At 39.2% G+C, this 20,205-nt stretch overlaps 1 protein-coding gene across 5 annotated transcripts in view; it reads left to right on the top strand.

The window, feature by feature from the left end:
* The window catches only part of AVL9 (AVL9 cell migration associated), a 58,941-nt gene that overhangs the window by 11,321 nt on the left and 27,415 nt on the right, over positions 1-20,205 (top strand). For all 5 annotated transcript variants that reach the window (XM_086396482.1, XM_086396484.1, XM_086396483.1 and 2 more), the window contains exons 2-7: positions 9,422-9,542; positions 11,213-11,298; positions 14,458-14,529; positions 17,043-17,132; positions 17,810-17,876; positions 18,964-19,004. In XM_086396482.1, the coding sequence (XP_086252608.1) occupies positions 9,422-9,542; positions 11,213-11,298; positions 14,458-14,529; positions 17,043-17,132; positions 17,810-17,876; positions 18,964-19,004 (477 nt within the window). The remainder of the gene's footprint in view (positions 1-9,421; positions 9,543-11,212; positions 11,299-14,457; positions 14,530-17,042; positions 17,133-17,809; positions 17,877-18,963; positions 19,005-20,205) is intronic.

Below are 20,205 nucleotides of genomic sequence, written 5' to 3' on the forward strand. Positions count from 1 at the left end.
TCAATCAGTGGTGTCAGACTCTGCAGCTCCATGGACTGCAGCACGCCAGGCTTCCCTATCCTTCACCATCTCCCAAAGTTTGCTCAAACTCATGTCCATTGAGTCAGTGATGCCATCCAATCATCTCGTCCTCTGTCCTCCCCTTCTCCTCTTGCCTTCAGTCTTTCCCAGCATCAGGGTCTTTTCTAATGGGTCAGCTCCTCACATCAGGTGGCCAAAGTAAGGAGCTTCAGCATTAGTCCTGCCAACGAATATTCAGGGTTGATTTTCTTTGGGATTGACTGGTTTGATTTCCTTGGAGTCCAAGGGACTCTCAAGAATCTTCTCCAGAATCACAGTTCAAAGACATCAGTTCTTCAGCGCTCAGCCTTTCTTATTGTCCATCTCTCTCATCCGTGCGTAACTACTTGAAAACCACAGCTTTGACTATATGGACCTTTGTCAGCAAAGTAATTTCTCTGCTTTTTAATATGCTGTCTATGTTTTTCATGGCTTTTCTTCCAAGGAGCAAGCGTCTTTTAATTTCATGGCTGCAGTCACTGTCTGCAGTGATTTTGGAGCCCCCCAAAATAAAGTGTGTCACTGTTTCCATTGTTTCCTTGTGTATTTCCCATGAAGTGATGGGACTGGATGCATGATCTTAGTTTTTTGAATGTTGAGTTTTAAGCCAGCTTTTTCACTCTCCTCTTTCACCTTCATCAAGAGGCTCTTTAATTCTTCTTTGCTTTCTGCTGTTAGCGTGGTGTCATCTACATATCTGCTGCTGCTGCTGCTAAGGCATGTCAGTCGTGTCCAACTCTGTGCGACCCCATAGACGGCAGCCCACCAGGCCCCCCTGTCCCTGGGATTCTCCAGGCAAGAACACTGGAGTGGGTTGCCATTTCTTTCTCCAATGCATGAAAGTGAAAAGTGAAAGTGAAGTCGCTCAGTCGTGTCCGACTCTTAGCAACCCCATGGACTGCAGCCCACCAGGCTCCTCCGTCCATGGGATTTTCCAGGCAAGAGTATTGGAGTGGGGTGCCAGTGCCTTCTCTACTACACATCTGAAGTTATTGTTACTCTTGGCAGTCTTGATTCCAGCTTGTGCTTCATCCAGCCTGACATTTCACATTATGTACTCTGCATATAAGTTAAATAAGCAGGGTAATAATATAGCCTTGATGTACTCCTTTCCCAATGTTGAACCAGTGCGTTATTCCATGTCCAGTTCTGACTTTAGCGACTAAACAACAATTCAGTTTTCACTTGTTAACAATCATCCTTTGTCTTCTTTTTCCCTCCTCTTATCTTCTTTTAAGTTATTTAAGTGTGAAAATTTTATTGCTAATTGAGATCAAAATAGATTTTGCCATATGAGTGTTTGTTGACATAAAAAGATATTTGAAATATGTGTGATTTAATATTTAGTGTTATCCTTTCAGTTCAGTTCAGTTCAGTCGCTCAGTCATGTCCGACTCTTTGCAACCCCATGAATCGCAGCACGCCAGGCCTCCCTGTCCATCACCAACTCCCGGAGTTTACCCAAACTCATATCCATCGAGTCAGTGATGCCATCCAGCCATCTCATCCTCTGTTGTCCGCTTCTCCTGCCCCCAATCCCTCCCAGCATCAGAGTCTTTTCCAATGAGTCAACTCTTCACATGAGATGGCCAAAGTATTGGAGTTTCAGCTTTAGCATCAGTCCTTCCAATGTTATCCTTTAGGGGATATATATTAATATCATATTATATATTAATATTTACTAATTTAATATTTTTAGGGGAGCAATTGATACATTTGTTACACACTGTCTGTGCTAATACCTTACCAGATACCATGTTTGATCCCCATATTTAACTTAGATTTTGGGCTGTGAACTTTCACTATATAATAGTTCTCTTACTGGATGATAATCATTCTAAATATTTCTTAGTCTCTGGAGATATACTTTGTTTTTTGTCAGTGATTTTTCACATATATTCAGGGCTGCCATATACAGTGTGCAGACCCTGTACAGCATGGCTGCAGGGGAGAGCCCTTCCAGTAGACTGCCATTGTTGGTGGGTCCCCCTAGACTATACAGTGAGACTGCCTATATACCTGCCTTTACTTTCTGCTTAGTTCTATTGGCTTTATTGTTTAAATTGTGTTTTGAGTCAACAGAGTATTATGTAAGAGTCTCAGGTAACCTCCAGGAGAATTCCTCTTAAGCCTTTGTGCCGTGAATTGTATGTCTGTGGATTATTTTGGATATATTGAATGGGAGCATACAGAGTATTCAGTCAGCACTCAAAACATGTAGAATTTATACCTTAAGATTTAGAAATCCCATTAAGTGCAAATAACAGATTCACTGTTGTTTTGTTTTTCCCCACACATCAACTGGGTATCTAACAATTTAGTCCTATTCTACACTAGCTACCCAGAGTTAGCCTCATACTCCACAGGTTTAAGGGCTCAGCCCCACAAGATGCCCTTACTTTAGACACCAGTCCCAGGTCCCCAGGCTACCTGCATTTCTGTCCAACTTGGCTACAAATTCAGGGGTTCCCGTGTTCCCCATTTAGATTCTGAGATTTCCTAGAGCAACTCACAAAACTCAGGAAAACACTGCTTACTTTTACTGATTTATTTAAGGATACCTCTCTGGAATAGCCCAATGGGAGAGATGCATAGGATAAAGTATATGAGCTGAAGCATGGAACTTGCAAGTCCTCTCTGGGAACAGCATCCTCCCAGCACCTCAGTGTCTTCATCAGCTGAGAAGCTTCCTGAACCTGATTGTTTGGGGATTTTATGGAAGTTTCATTACATAGGCATGATGGATTAAATCAGTAGACATTGGTGATTGAACTCAATCTCCACTCCCTCTCCCCTCCCTGAGATTGAGAGGTGGAGCTGACAGTTCCTAGCTTTGAATCAAGGCTTTCTCATTCTGGTGACCAGGCCCGGTTCCAGAGTCATTTAACCCCACCTAGAGTCCACCTCCTTAGCTTGTTGTTGTTCAGTTGCTCAGCCGTATCTGACTCTTTGCAACCCCGTGAACTGCAGTACGACAGGCCACCCTGTCCCTCATCAGCTCCTGGAACTTGTTCAAACTAACGTGCATTGGGTCGGTGATGCCATCCAATCATCTTGTTCTCTTTGCTCCCCTTCTCCTCCAGCCTTCAGACACTGGCGTGGTTGCAAGCATCTTCTTTTGAATAACAAAAGATGTTCCTATCACTTGGAAAATTCCAAAGGGTTGTAGGAGCTTAGGGTTAGGACCAGGGACATAGGTCAAATATATATATATTTTTATTACATTACACTTAACTGTCCTGTATAGCTAATAATAATGTTTTAAAAAAAAGCTATAAAAATATTCAACAGTAGAGAGTTGACTAAATAATGAAACAAAACTATATTGAAATTATTGTTTATGTGTAGACACAAAGGAGTTTGTGTGGAAGTGTTATAAACTTGATTAGCAAGTTTAGCCATCTCCAAATGCAAAGATTTGTTGGTGGCAGGTAAACCAGTAGAATTCTAGAAAGTTGCCAACACAATATAGGCAATGTTCAATTTGTAAAAAGTTGTATCACCAAAGTTGGCTGTTTGAAATTCTGAATACATATTCCCAAAGAAGTGTTGTTAAAAATATTCTGGGTGCAAATCAGTCTAAAGCTGCTTTAATTTACTCATGGAATTCTTAGAGCATACATAGTATCTACACTTAAAACAGTTTGATGAGTTGACTATATTTTATATTCCAACTAGAGTCACTCAAAGCAGATTTTCCTTCAGTAGAATCAGGAGAATATATTGAACATAACATAGCCTCAGATATTAATTAGACTCTGGCCATTGGTAACTTGTTAACTAAATCATCAGAAAAATAGATCTTTTCACCTCCCTTTGCTTCCAAAATGATAGGATGTAAATAAGATTTCCTTCAGAAATTTGGAACTCCTTGTGGTTATCTTTTGCCTTTTTTAAATGCTAAAAGCAGTCATTTAAAAATAAATACCAGTTTACCTAAAAGTAAACGATAATATTTTCAACTTACCGTCAAGTGGTTTAGAAAATGTATCCGTATACACGTGCAACACAAATAAAGCACATGTGGACAAAAATTAGCAGTTTGTGAATACAGATGAAAGTTATAAGATTGTTCGAATTTTCTATAACTTGGAAATTTTAAAAAACGATGAAAAGAAAAAAGCAGGAATATTCCTTTATCTCCAACTCTATTTACCTCTCCAGAGATAAATCCTACTTCTACTGTAATCCCATTTATGCAAATAGTTACATAGCACATCTTGGTAAATGAATTAAAAAAACATTTCTCTTCAAGGATGTTTTTTAATTCATTTACAAAGATGTGCTATGTAACTATTTGCATAAATGGGATTACAGTAGAAGTAGGATTATACTATATTTACTGATACCCTGCTTCCTCATTAAATTTAATAGTTGCATTAATTTTCTATTGCTGTTACCACAAGCCACACACTTAAAACAGTGCAAATTTATTAAGAGTTCTGGAGGTCAGAAATCTGAAATGGGTTTCAGTAAGGCTAAAATCAAGGTGTTGGCAGCTCTGCGTTGCTTCAGGATAATCTGAGGGAGAATTAGTTTTCTTGCATCTTCCAGCTTCTAGAGATCACCTGCACTCCTTCGCTCAAGGGACTTCTGAAGGCTCAAGTGCCTTCCTCCATCTTCAAAGCATCTTGAAGCAAATCATCATCACTGTCTCTGACTCTGTCTCTTCTGCCTCTCATAAGGAGCCTTGTGATTACATTGGGACCACCTGGATAATCCCCATCTGGAGATAATCCTGTCTGCAACATCCCTTTTGCATAGTAAAGTAAGGACAGATTCTGAGAATTAGGAGATGGACATGTCTGGAGGGCTTTTATTTTACCTACTTTACAGTATATCACACCTGTCTTGCTTTATCTATATATATAAATCTACCATTCTTTTTAACAGCTGCAGAGAACTGATGTAAAATCTACTTGACCAATCCTCTGATGAATATTTAGTTTTCCAATTTTTACGCTACAGTAAGTCATATTACTGTGAACATTTTTGTACTGCTCCATGTGAATATCTGTGTGTATTCATGGAATAAATTCCTAAAATAGAACTTGCTGCTGCTGCTGCTGCTAAGTCGCTTCAGTCGTATCCGACTCTGTGCAACCCCATAGACGGAAGCCCACCAGGCTCCCCCGTCCCTGGGATTCTCTAGGCAAGAACACTGGAGTGGGTTGCCATTTCCTTCTCCAATGCATGAAAGTGAAAAGTGAAAGTGAAGTTGCTCAGTCGTGTCCGACTCTTCGCGACCCCATGGACTGCAGCCCACCAGGCTCCTCCGTCCATGGGATTTTCCAGGCAAGAGTACTGGAGTGGGGTGCCATTGCCTTCTCCAAAATAGAACTTAAGTCAGAGTAAATGTATTATTGATTTGATAATTCTGCCAAATAGCCACCAAAACTGCTGTACCAATTTATAGTTACACAGCCAAACCCCATACTCTTGTCAACACAAAGTGTGAATAATTTTTTTCATGTTTTTCAATAATGAGTAAAAATTTTGAAATTACTTTCATATGTTTAAATAAGAGATTGAGCACTGTTGTACTACTTTCTTTTGGAATTTTCACGATTAAACTTGTCGAATGAAAAAAAAAAAGGCGCAACATAAGAGTTGTGAGTTAAATTTTATTTGGGGGCAAAATGAGGAGTATAGCCCTGGAGACAGCCTCTAGGAAACGTCTGAGGAACTGCTCTGAAGAGGTAGCTGGGGAGGTCAGTATATATATCAATACTGTGTGATTTTGGAGAAGGGGGGATACATGGAGTTAAGCACACATTTGGCAAAGGGTTACTGCTAGTCACAAGGAGCAGATATCCTTGTCAATGATTTTAGTGCTTTTCTAGATATAATTTAGAATTATATCTAAATTTTAAGATTTTAGATGTAAGAATTTAGGCTCATAAATATTCTGAAAATAATCTGACAGCCTGCTCTGCCAGTTCTTCTGAGAGCACAGAGTTCCGCATTCCTAATCTCTGCCCTAAATTCCGTGCAAAGTATGTTGAAGGTCCGTGACTGCAGGGGTTAGTGACCTAATCCTTGTATAGACAGGTTTCAAGTGATAATTTTTAGTTGGCAAAAACTTTTTGGATCATAAAGAGCAACATACTTCTTGATATACACTTGTGATCATTTGAATCCATGATGCTTATATTTATTTAAAAGCATGTTTATTCCATACTAAATGTTTTTTAAGTAAATACTATACATTAAAATTAGTGGTTTTCAAATGAAATTATTTTGTAATATTACCAAGTCTTCTTATGTTAAGTGTTATATATTGGACTTTAGTGTTTACATAAAATACAATAATTTATTTCCTTGGTGTTTTGTGTGGGGGGGTTTGTTGTTTTTCCTGTTAAACCAAGGATTCTGAGTTGGTAATTTTTTTTCTTTTTTAACTTTGTAACTACCTGATTCATAGCTTCAGCTTTGAACTTACATCCTTCTCTTTATGGCACATTTTGCCTCCCCTTACACTTTCAAGACAGAGAAGGCAATGGTACCCCACTCCAGTACTCTTGCCTGGAAAATCCCATGGACGGAGGAGCCTGGAATGCTGCAGTTCATGAGGTTGCTGAGGGTCGGACACGACTGGGCAACTTCACTTTCACTTTTTACTTTCATGCATTGGAGAAGGAAATGGCAACCCACTCCAGTGTTCTTGCCTGGAGAATCCCAGGGACGGGGGAGCCTGGTGGGCTGCCGTCTATGGGGTTGCATAGAGTCAGACACAACTGAAGCAACTTAGCTGCAGCAGCACACTTTGAAGAATTGCCAGTATAAAACTTGAGATTATTTATGCCTCCAGTTAACTGATATTAAATACCTGATCTTGGAGAGAAAGTTTGACTCCATAAACCAAACCTTTGAAAAATGCTTTCAAACTGAAATGTTGATTGCTTTTGGAGGTGGGGGGCAGGGAAATTTAAACATTTCAGTATGGCACTAGATTACCTGTCAAAAATAATCATTTCTAAAGCCCTTTTATAATCAGTCTCATATGACTAGTGGCACCTTGATTACCTTAAATGTAGGGAAATCAGCCATCGTGTCCTTCCACATTAAAGGTGAGATCTAAAAGTGATTCTCATCCCTATGTTGTTCCAACTTTAGTGTATTTATTACTGATGCAATGCAAATCCCTTTTAAGTATACTTTGAAAGAAAATTAAATGTAAGTCAGTGTGATACAATCCAGGTCTTCAGTATTGAATTTTGTCAGCTCTCATTGAGACAACCAAAAGACAAAGAAGGAGAGGGAAAAATGCTGGTAAACCTGGGGAATGCCAGAAACTGCGGGCTTATGCTAAAAACTTTGTTATTTCTATAAGACACAGTATTAGAGAGACTTCATTGATCATTTCTCAATCTGGGGGCAAAAAATAACCTAAAGTGGTAGTTAATGCCCACTCACCCCCGCTAACAGCCCATTGAAACCATAAGCTCCAGTATTGGGACCAAGGGAGTCAACTGATGGGAAGCAAAGCTAGATCTTGACTCAACTTCTCAGGCTCCTTTGTTGGCTCTCTCCTACTCAGTTCAGGAGGATATTGGTTTTTCTCAGGGCTCCCTGTCTTCAGTTACTATCTATTTGGTTCAGTTCAGTTCAGCTCAGTCGCTCAGTCATGTCCGACTCTTTGCGACCCCGTGAATCACAGCCCGCCAGGCCTCCCTGTCCATCACCAACTCCCGGAGTTCACTCAAACTCATGTCCATCGAGTCAGTGATGCCATCCGGCCATCTTATCCTCTGTCGTTCCCTTCTCCTCCTGCCCCCAATCCCTCCCGGCCTCCGAGTCTTTTCCAATGAGTCAACTCTTCGCATGAGGTGGCCAAAGTACTGGAGTTTCAGCTTTAGCATCAGTCCTTCCAATGAACACCCAGGACTGATTTCCTTTAGAATGTACTGGTTGGATCTCCTTGCAGTCCAAGGGACTCTCAAGAGTCTTCTCCAACACCACTTCATTCAGATGCTTATATCTTTCCTTTTCTCCTTTGCTTTTTGCTTCTCTCCTTTTCACAGCTATTTGTAAGGCCTCCCCGGGCAGCCATTTTGCTTTTTTGCATTTCTTTTCCATGGGGATGGTCTTGATCCCTGTCTCCTGTACAATGTCATGAACCTCCATCCATAGTTCATTAGGCACTCTATCAGATCTAGTCCCTTAAATCTATTTCTCACTTCCACTGTATAATCATAAGGGATTTGATTTAGGTCATACCTGAATGGTCTACTGGTTTTCCGTACTTTCTTCAATTTAAGTCTGAATTTGGCAATAAGGAGTTCATGATCTGAGCCACAGTCAGCTCCCAGTCTTGTTTTTGCTGACCGTATAGAGCTTCTCCATCTTTGGCTGCAAAGAATATAATCAGTCCGATTTCAGTGTTGACCATCTGGTGATGTCCATGTGTAGAGTCTTCTCTTGTGTTGTTGGAAGAAGGTGTTTGCTATGACCAGTGCGTTCTCTTGGCAAAACTCTGTTAGCCTTTGCCCTGCTTCATTCCGTATTACAAGGCCAAATTTGCCTGTTACTCCAGGTGTTTCTTGACTTCCTACTTTTGCATTCCAGTCCCCTATAATGAAAAGGACATCTTTTTTGGGTGTTAGTTCTAAAAGGTCTTGTAGGTCTTCATAGAACCGTTCAACTTCAGCTTCTTCAGCGTTCCTGGTTGGGGCATAGACTTGGATTACTGTGATATTGAATGGTTTGCCTTGGAAACGAACAGAGATCATTCTGTCGTTTTTGAGATTGCCTCCAAGTACTGCATTTCGGACTCTTTTGTTGACCATGATGGCTACCCCATTTCTTCTAAGGGATTCCTGCCCACAGTAGTAGATATAATGGTCATCTGAGTTAAATTCACCCATTTCAGTCCATTTTAGTTCGCTGATTCCTAGAATATCGATGTTCACTCTTGCCATCTCCTGTTTGACCACTTCCAATTTGCCTTGATTCTTGAACCTAATATTCCAGGTTCCTATGCAATATTGCTCTTTACAGCATCGGACCTTGCTTCTATCACCAGTCATATCCACAACTGGGTATTGATCTATTTGGCAACAACTCCCAAACATCTCCAATTCAGTCACCACCACCACCTACACCCTACCCTTAAACACATCAAAATTAAACTCCTTTAAATCAACAAAGGGGAAAGGCTTACTTTTTTTTTTTTCTTCTCCTTTTCCTCCTTTTTTCTTTTTCTTCTACACCCATAGGTTTATTGATATTGTCAAATGGCGTCAACAAGCATGGCTTATCCTTACTTCTGTCATTGAGAGTTTGAAAGCATTTTTGCCTGTTGAGGTATAACTTTCCCTTTGATCTTCGCCCTGTTGGCTAACATTCCTTACCATTTTAGGTCGAGTTCTCTTACCCACCCCTGATCCCAGGAGATGGACATGATAGTCACACCTTACCTGAAGAGTGGAAGTATTTGCCCTTCCTTGCCCTACCAGATGGCGCACACAACTACCAAGAAGGTATGTAAACAGACAGTGGAGCAATCAGTAGGTGCCTTTTTTGTTTTTTTCACATTTGCTCAGACATCTTAGAGTCTGAGTACTTTGGTAAGGAAAGACATTTGGCCTAGTGATTGTTCATAAAATATTTAAATGCTTGTTTGAAGATGACCAGTTAGTTATTTATACTAGAGGATCTGCAGAGGAGTGCCAGGCTTATATTGGCAATGGTTGGTGAACATTGGCCACTCTTTTGCCAAGAGCTCTGGCCAAGGTAAGAGATTAGCCATATTAGGACATCTGCTATTGGTAGCACTTTCGGTATTTAAACCTCAGACTCCTCTCAGAGGCAAACTCAGGAAGGTTACCTGCACCAGCTGCAGGCTGACTGAAGCTCTAGCTACAGGTTGACTAGCTTCATCTCCCAGTGCCCACCTGAAAACACCTGGGGTTGTTTCTCCTCCTGAAGCATTGCCATCACAGTCTGCTTAAAAGTTTTCATGCATGAGGAGCGTGTTAACACCCTCAAAGAAAGCAGCGCTGTGAAGTTAGTACGGAATCGCCTATCACCCTATACATGAGTGCTTTGAATGGCTTAATGAAGAAATATGCTTTATCATGGTTTTATAGGCTCTTCCAAGACACCAGATTAAACTTGGTTTGGTTGCTTGTTTTTCTAAAATTTATTACTTTTTGTATGAAATGAGGCAAATCCTACTATGCAGTTTAACATAAAATTTAAATGCTGTATTTTTAACCTCACAAACCTTTTTAACTTTTTATTTTGTATCCGGGAATAGCCAATTCACAAATCTTTTTGTAAAAATATTTTTAGTATGAGAGCTTTTAAACATACAGAAAAGTTGGAAGAATAGTAAATATTTGACGGATTTTCTTTATATATGTCTACGGTTTTGCCTATATTATACTTCCCTGGTGGCTCAGATGGTAAAGAATTGGCCTGCAATGCTGGAGACCCAGGTTCGATCCCTGAGTCAGGAAGATGCCCTGGAGAAGGGAATGGCTGCCCACTCCAGTATTCTTGCCTGGAGAATCCCATGGACAGAGCAGCCTGGCAGGCTGTAGTCCATGGGGTTTCAAAGAGTCAGACACGACTGAGCAACTAACACTTTCACGGTTTTGCCTATACTATTTGAAAGTCAGTTGTAAACATCATGACGCTTTATCTGTAAATACTTCAGCTGACATTTTCTAAAAATAAGATCATTCCTGGGATGACTTTGGATTTGACCTTTACCACAGCTAAGAGATTTAACAGTAATTCCATAATACCACCTTCTATCCAGCCTACATTCAGATTTCCTCAATTGTCCTAAGAATTTCCTGGATCTGTTCAAAATTTCTGTGTTGCCTTTGGTTTGTATGATTCTTTACTTTCTTTTAATCTGGGATAATCCTGTATAATAAAGTATTTTCTGAGAAGGGCAGCTGTAGTCTCAATTCATCCTGTTACAATTCAGCCTCTAGAGCTTTTTGTGTGATGAGTATACACTGAAAGGCAGTGAGAGGAATTCTAAGAAACTAGTGGTTTGATGCTAGAAATAAATCTGACATGGGTTCCTGTTACTTCACCATTTTTGTTTCAATGACTGCATTATACTAATGTCAGAGTTGATTATTAAATATAAGTAGTCTACTTTGGTATTTACATTTTTCTGTATATCTCTTAGATACTGTGTTTTTTCACTTGCCACCCAGAAATGGAAATGGAGCCACTATATATGGTATCTCTTGCTATCGACAAATTGAAGCCAAGGTAAGACAGTTAAAATGAAAAGCAAAAAAACACTTGAAAACTCCTTGTACTGGCCACTTAAGATGTAGAATCTGGGGAAATACATAAGCCTTTATCTTTTATGTGGTACCTGTAATATAGTTTTAAATTTTTATAAACTGTTTAGCTGTTTTCTCTACTGTACCAGTTAATTCACATGAATGTTTTTCTAAGTTGAGATTAGTGACTATATTTGTATCATAATGTTTGGTACATTGTTTTTAGATAGTGATACCTAAACTATCCATTTATCTTCAGAATACTGTATTTCAATTTCATGGTATCCTTGAGTTTTCTATTTCTAATGTTTGGTATGAAACCTTAAAAAAAGGAACGGTAATGAGTGTTTTTCTTTTTTTTAGAAGCTTTCTAGAAATAGTGGAAAGTACTGACAGTAGCTGCAAACTACTCACAAGTTATCTTAATTATCTATAAGATTTTGATCATTCTTAAACTTACCTGCCCTCTTAATGCCTAACTTAGTATAATAGCTCTGATTAATAAATTCAAATAAACCGAGATGGGTAGCTTCACCTTTCCTGCTGTATTTCTGAGCACCACCATTCTTTTTGCAGTGGGGATACCTTTTCTGAGTAGATCGCTTTCCTTTTATGAAATCATTAATACTCTGAAGTAGTGGTACTGGTATGTGTCAGTCATGTACGACTGTGACCGCACAGACTGTAACCCGCCAGGCTCTTCTGTCCATGGAATTCTCCAGGCAAGAATACTGGAGTAGGCCAATATTATAAAGTAATTAGCCTCCAATTAAAATAAATAAATTAATTTTTTAAAAAAAGAATACTGGAGTAGGTTGCCGTTTCCTTCTCCAAGGCATCTTCCTAACCCAGGGGTCAAACCCAGGTCTCCTGCATTGGCAGGCAGATTCTTTACCACTTGTGCCACTTGGGAAGCCTGAAGTAGTTCTCAGCTGCACATTGGAATCACCTGGAGAGTTTTAGATAAGTAGGGATGACTGGGTCCCCACTCCAGAGATTCTGAGTTAATGTTCTGGCATCAGGATTATTAAAAGCTCCCCAGGTGATTCTCATATGCAGGCCAGATGATGAACCACTGCTCTAAAACACTGGTTTTTAACCAGAACTACCTGGAAGCTTTTTAATTTAAGCATAATTGCTGGGCCTTTCCTTCTACAAACTGAATTAGAATCTCTAATAATTGATCCTAGGCGATCACAAAGTTTTAAAAGCTTCCTCAGGTGGGTAATTAACTTAGACATAAAAATTTTTCTTTCAATTTTTATAATGAACGTTTCAAACACAGATAAATTAAAAGAATGGTACAATAAATACCTGTATACCAACCATCTACATTCAGCCATTGTTAATATTCTACCACATTTGCTTTGTCTGTGTGTGTTTCCCTGAACCATTAGAAAGTAATAAGTAAATTCCAGCATAAACAAGCTAGTAAACTACATGAAATAACCCTCCACGCACAGGGCCTAGAACCAAGGAAACACATTGTAAATGTTTGTGGTTCAGGTGAATTCTGTGCTGTGCTGAATCGCTCAGTCGTGTCTGACTCTTTGCAACCCCATGGACGTAGCCCGCCAGGCTCCTCTGTCCATGGGGATCATCCAGGCAAGAATACTGGAGTGGGTTGCCATGCCCTCCTCCAGGGGATCTTCCCAACCCAGGGATCGAACCCTGGTCTCCCACATTGCTGTCTGAGCTACCAGGAAAGCCCAAAACTCCTGGAGTGGGTAGCCTATCCCTTCTCCAGGGGAACTTCCTGACCCGGGAATCGAACCAGGGTCTCCTGCATTGTAGACAGAATCTTTACCAGCTGAGCTACCTGGGAAGCCCTTCAAATGAATAACTGAATTTAGAGATAAAGAAATCTGAGAATTTGTATTTGATTTCTTCACATACTGTTACCCTTGCACATTGATATTACTAGATGGAATGAATCAAGCTGCTGCCTTTTCTTGGAAATCTGTTCCTTTTACCACCTTTTACCCCTGTAAATTGTATGTGTGTGTGTTAGTTGCTCAGTTGTATCTGACTCTTTGAAACCCCATGGACTGTAGCCTGCCAGGCTCCTCTATCCATGGAATTCTCCCAGCAAGAATACTGGGATGGGTAGCCATTCCTTTCTCCAATAAGTTGTATAATCACTAGTAAAATTATTTCTCCAGTACTGTTGTTATTAACAGCAGTTCTCATGCTCTGCCTAGACATCCTTTAAGTGGCACTCCATACTGCCTGTCTCCCTTACCTCCTGAGTCTGACCCACTTTAGTCTATTAGGGTTGCCCATTTCTCCAAGCTGTTCTCTCCTTTTCTGATAACTAGACAGATAAACCAGACATCAGAGGCCATAGAGCCTAGGAGAAAGCCTTTCATTCCCTTTGAACAAAGGTGAGACCTGATGGATGAATCCAATAAAGGTAAAGAGGTAGAAGCAGATTGAAGAAAGGCTCTACTCTCAATGTAATTTAACAACAGATCATCAGTTCTCAGGCAGTTGAAGACTCAGAGCCAAGGAGATGTCAGGCAGTACATGAGAAGGGGAAGAGTCGCTCTTACTGCCCTCACAGCCTTTCCTGGGGTTGATCAAGTCTTGTTTCCTAGCAGAGAACTGCAGAAATCTTATGTGGTCATCCTCAAAATCACCAGGACCTGAGTTTTGGCTCAGAACTGGACTACAGTACGATACAGGTGTGCCAGGACAGACTCCCAACAGTGGAGAATAACCACCATAACAAAACTGCTGACGATTCTTCCATCTCTGGAGAAACAAGCTCTTAAACTATCCCCTTCTCACCAGAAACAAAAGTCTCTGAAAGGAGTATCCATTTTAAAACTGGAACCAAGGATGACTGGTTTGCATTATGATTGTGGCAATTTACGCATAAAGTATTCTCCACCAGACTATAAATTCCTTGAGAGCAGAGACGGTCTCTCACTCTTACATTCCCATTGCCTGCCAGAGTCTTAACACAGAGTACTCTGGTTGACATTTATTCATTCAATAAATGTCTTCTGAGATTCTCAGTAAGTACTTTTAAATTTATTAAGTGCAAGTATTTTTTTTCTGATTGCTATCTTATATTGAAACAATGATTTTTAAATATTTCCATGAAAAATTTCTAATAGTGACTATTTGTTTATAATAGGCATTGAAAGTACGGCAAGCAGATATCACCAGAGAGACTGTTCAAAAAAGTGTCTGTGTTCTAAGCAAGCTGGTAAGTGACTAAATAACCTGTTAATATCAAACACTCATGGCAGCTTTTTATTTGAGAATAAAGCATTATTGGAATGAGGAGAGGGACTTCCCTGGCCGTTCAGTGGTAAAGACGCTGTGCTTCCACTGCAGGGGGTTTGGTCCCTGGTCTGCAAACTAGATCCCATAGGCCACAACTATGACCCGGCACAGCTAAACAGAGAAATATTTTTAAAAATAATTTAATAATATGGACCTTACTAATAGGATCTGAAGGATCAGGGTATTTCTTCCCAGATAGTAATTTTAAACATAGGGCAAGAATAGTCTCCTAGAAAAGAAATGATTATAAAAGATTTTAATATCAGAAAATTGGTAGATTGCTAATCCGATTCCTGTACATAGTTTCTCGAAGGGTAGCCCGAAAAAATATATATCAGTGAATTTTTTTTATATACTGGACCAGATGACCAATGTATAGGAGTGCTGAATGTTGGACGAATACACCATTTTGAAAGGCTTCCTGAACAATCATTCTTCAAAGAACAATAATAATGGTGCCATTTATCAAGTGCCTGTATGTCAGATATTCTATAGCAGGCACTTTTTAGATAGCCTTGTCATTTTAAACCTCATAAGAAGAGAGATCTAAGTATTTACTGTTCTTGTTTCACAAATAAAGTTACATCTCAGACAAAAAATGTCTCTCAGAGACATGTAACTGCTAACGATAAAATTGCAGTGAAAATCCAGTTTTATTGGACAGATAAAACAGGCAGGGAGATGGAGAGAGCTGGCTCACACAGAAATATCCAATGGTTCATACTGCCTTTTAGCCTATGTTTAAAAATATGTTTGGTGCTGCTACTGCTGCTGCTGCTAAGTCACTTCAGTCGTGTCCGACTCTGTGTGACCCCATAGATGGCAGCCCACCAGGCTCCCCCGTCCCTGGGATTCTCCAGGCAAGAACACTGGAGTGGGTTTAGATAGTAATAATGATATATTAACCAGGATTTTTGTTGTTGCCTGCCAGAGTCTAGCACAGAGTGCTCTGGTTGATGTTTATTCATTCAATAAATATCTTCTGAGATTCTTAATCAGTACTTTAATTTATTAAGTGCAAGATATTTTTTTTTTCTGATTGCTATCTTACATTGAAACATAATGATTTTTATTGACTTTTGTTGTTGTTTTAGCCGCTAAGTTGTACAGCCTCAGGGACTGTAGCCTGCCAAGCTCCTCTGTCCATGGGATTTTCCAGGCAAGAATACTGGAGTGGGTTGCCATGTCCTCCGACAAGAATTAAACCCACATCTCCTGCATTGGCAGGCGGGTTCTTTACCACTGAGCCACCAGGAAAGCTCATTAACTGGGATACTGGGGGATAAAACTATTAACTTGTTTTAACTAGTTAGAGAATATATGCAGCATTAGTTTCTGCATCCTGAAAAGGACATAGAAACCAGAAAACATCTAGAAAAGAACATTTTATTGTTGTTCAGTCGCTAGATCGTGTCCGACTCTTTGCAACCCCATGGACTGCAGCACATCAGGCCTCCCTGTCCTTCACTATCTCCTGGAGTTTGCCCAAATTCATTGAGTCAGAGATGCCATCCAACCATCTCATCCCCTGCCGCCCTCTTCTCCTTTTGCCTTCAATCTTTCCCAGCATAAGAAAAGAACATAAAAGGATGGAAATGGTAGGAAGAGGGTTTTAATAAATAGGTAAGAATTAAGGAGTAACTTTGTTTTCAGATACACAAAAGAATATTATATAGAATATAATAAAGGACACAGACTAGTAGTTTTTTTTAGATTTTAAGCCCCTACTGAAGGCCAAAAAAGGCAAAATGAACTTAATCATGAGTGTTCAACTAGATATAAGAACTGAGTGCTGCAAGGATGATTAAATGTAACCACAGCCTAGCAGAACAGTATGCAGAATTACGATGTTTTAAATTGTATGATACTAATGGCTAACATTTAAGTGCTTTCTATAGCCACATGGTCTAGTAAGTGCTTTTCAATGTGAAAGTGTTAGTCAGTCACTCGTGTCCAGCTCTGTGTGACCCCTTGGACTGTAGCCTGCCAGGCTCCTCTCTCCATGGGATTATCCTTCCATATACCTGTGTTTACATTAGGCAGCAGATGTGGAAAGGTTAAGTGCCCAGAGTTATGTGACTGAGTGACCAGAGCAACACGCCGGAGGTCTGTGCCCACAGTCTCAACCCAGTGCTCTGAGTGGTGGTTACTTTGTACCTGCACCCCAGGAACTAGAACACATGACTTAACAACATTCAACTGTGAATGCTACTCCTACTGCTGCTAAGTTGCATCAGTTGTGTCCGACTCTGTGCAACCCCATAGATGGCAGCCCAACAGGCTCCTCTGTCCCTGGGATTCTCCAGGCAATAATAAGATACTAACTTTGTCAGTAACTTTTTCCTTTCTGGTCTTTTCAAGTTAAAAAATTGTGGGGTGTTTGTTTTGTTTTTACTATTATCAAACTAATGGTAATCTCTCTTTTTCTTTAAGCCTCTCTATGGCTTACTCCAAGCAAAACTTCAACTCATTACACATGCATATTTTGAAGAGAAGGATTTTTCACAAATTTCCATTCTAAAGGTAACTTTTTATCCTCCATGGATGTGTCTGAAGACAGATTCATGAATCAAGTAGATCTTTAATATTGTGAGAGATGGTTTATTAACTTAAGAAAGACATTCTTCTTTGAAAATAACATTGAAGGGCCAAAGATCTGCCCAAAATGTACAATTTCTACTTAGTAAATTTAACAAAACTATCTTTTATTAGGAAATGATGACTACAGTTGATTATAACAAATATTTCTGTTAGTGGATAATAGCCCTTTTGCTATGGCATTGCTTCTCTACAATTGTTATCTCATTAATACCCTGCACCGTATGTTTATATATCAGGCTTCTGGATCCTAACTCCCATATCAAAAAGCACAGAAAAACTACATGACTATTTTACTGAAGAATAATGTTTTTCTCAAGGCTGCCATTATTGTATACAGCATGGATCTCCCCTGGATTCTAGTGAGAGAGAGAGAGTTATTTAGCAAGGACACAGAGGGAATTTATCCTAGGAATCCATACCACCATGGGAATGGATCAAGCTCTAAAATATAGAGGTACAGAAAGAAGGAGTGCTGGAAACTGGCAGAGTTTCAAAGAGACAAAACTGCTTCAAAGAACCAGTTTTCTCCTGGTCATTCTATTTCTGATTCAGTGTCTAAACTGATGGTAAAGTGTTCTAAACTGAATCTTATTTTATAGGAGCTCTATGAACATATGAATAGTTCCCTGGGAGGAACTTCGTTAGAAGGATCCCAGGTATATCTTGGTAAGTCGCTTTTTCTACAAGTCAGAAGAAATGCCCTCTTTTCTTTTTGTTTGGCATGTTGGTTGCATGTAAAACTTCATGATCAGAGTTACATTTCTATATGGTATCTAAATTCTCCAACCAAAATTTAGAAGCATTATTGTATAAAGCATATTTCAGCTTTTCAGAATAATAATGGAAGTTTTTCTTTTCCTTACGTTAATGCTGATAGGTCAGTTCCTTGTCATAACACAGGGAGAGCGAGGGAGAGAGAGATCTGCTTAGTAGTGTCTTTCTATTCCAAGATTTTTCAAGTGGGAGTTTTATGCTATTTTCACAACCAAGAACATCCATTGGTGTGTCAGGCACTCAGTAAAAGTCATTTTCCTAATTATTTTTTAAAAAGAATCATGATCACATCTTGATCACACAGTGATTTGTGCTCACTCACTTCGAATTTTAGCATAAAGTAGCCAAACTGTGCTAGGTTCACTTTTGCAGTCTTATGTGTAATGTGAACTGGTTATAAAACTCCTTTTCGGAGGATATATTTTTCTCTGAATAAATTTATCTTGTCTTACGACAGGCGATAAGAGAAGCCTGTGATTCAGAAATAATACCTATGGGGTATAGTGCCCAAAAACCTTGTTTAAATGATTGACTGCTACTGTGAAGTAAAGCCTCATGATTTCTAAACTTGTGTAATTTGTAGGATGGCTTTAGAATGGGGAGAAGGTGTGAGAGTTGCACAGCCACAACATGAGCCTCTAGACACAAATAACTGTTTACATTTAGATTAGAATTAATAGAAGTTAAATAAAATTTAAAAATCAGTTTGTCAGTTGCTGTATTTCAAGTACTCAGTGGCCACTTACGTCTACTCTATTGGACAATGTAGATTTAGAATATTTCCATTATTTCAGGACGTTCTGTGCGACAGTGTTGAAGTTCTGTTTGTATGTGTACATAATCAGATATTACATAAATATTTAAATTTTGCATAGCCCTACTTTTACCTAACTTTTTGGAGGAGATTAAAACTTCCTTTGACAAAAACAGTAGGTTATAGTCACAGATTAGCTTTTCTTTTCTTTTTTTAACATTATAGGTTTATCTCCTCGGGATCTTGTGCTTCATTTTCGACACAAGGTATGATACCTTATTTAAATTTATGATGTACTCAAATTATGTTCATTTAACTAGGCAGATTTCATGAGCTGCATGGTCTAATGCAGATTATGGCATAACCATGTTTTAATTTTTCTGAGACAGCTGTCATAATGATAGAAAGTTAAAAGTGTTGGTAGTGCTTATATAATAGAAATTTCTAAAAGTACACGGTGTCTGTTTATTTCAGTGCAGGATAGGATACTTTTTTATACAGTTGTTGATATTTTGGATATTATGAAATTAGAGTGGAAAGAAACATGTTTTATTTTATTCTATTCTTCTTCACTATGGTTTATTACAGGATGTTGAGAATAGTTCCCTATGCTATATAGCAGGACCTTGTTTATCCATTGTGTACGTAAATAGTTTGCATCCACCAATCTCAAACTCTCAATCACTCCTCACAACCTCCGCCACACACACTTGGCAACCACAAATCTGTTCTGTAAGCCTGTGAGTCTATTTCATGGATAAGTTTATTTGCATTGTATTTTAGATTCCACATGTAAGTGATATCCTATGGCATTTGTCTTCTCCCTCTGACTTACTTCATTTAGTATGATAATCTCCAGGTCCATCCGTATTGCTCCAAATGGCATTGTTTCTTATGCCTGAGTAGTAGTCCATTGTGTGTATATGTGTATGTGTCTGTGTGTGTGTGTGTGTGTGTGTGTGTATACAACATGTGAAAGAAATACGTTTTAATTAATCTTGTAGACTATTTTGTATGCTGCCCTGAGAGTGAAACATTTTCCAGCAAAATATCTATACTTAACATCTTTTGACTGGGGCATACACGCATTGATTGTTCCCTTAACACATATAGTGAGTGTCTGCTCTGTGAGTGCCCTGGACAAACAGAAGTAAATGAAAAGTACCTTCCCTTTAACGGGCTTGCAGATAGTTCAAGCAAAAAATGGCACAACTTCCTCCCAAAAGTCCAATTTGATAGTGATTTATGGGGTTGCACAGAGTTGGACACGACTGAAGCGACTTAGCAGCAGCAGCAGCAGCATCACATTTTTTAGAGAACTCAGATACTTAATTTCTCAGTATAAGTTCATGATTTTCAATTATTTTTAAAGCACTAGAATTATTTAATATTATTGACTCAATGTTACATGGTTATGTTTGAGGAAGGACAAAGGCAAATGAATAATAGGCTTGGATTTCTTATTTT

This window comes from Bos grunniens, chromosome 4, assembly GCF_055505025.1.
Source record: "Bos grunniens cultivar Pamir isolate PY7600 chromosome 4, Bosgru_T2T1.0, whole genome shotgun sequence".
Taxonomy (NCBI): domain Eukaryota; kingdom Metazoa; phylum Chordata; class Mammalia; order Artiodactyla; family Bovidae; genus Bos; species Bos grunniens.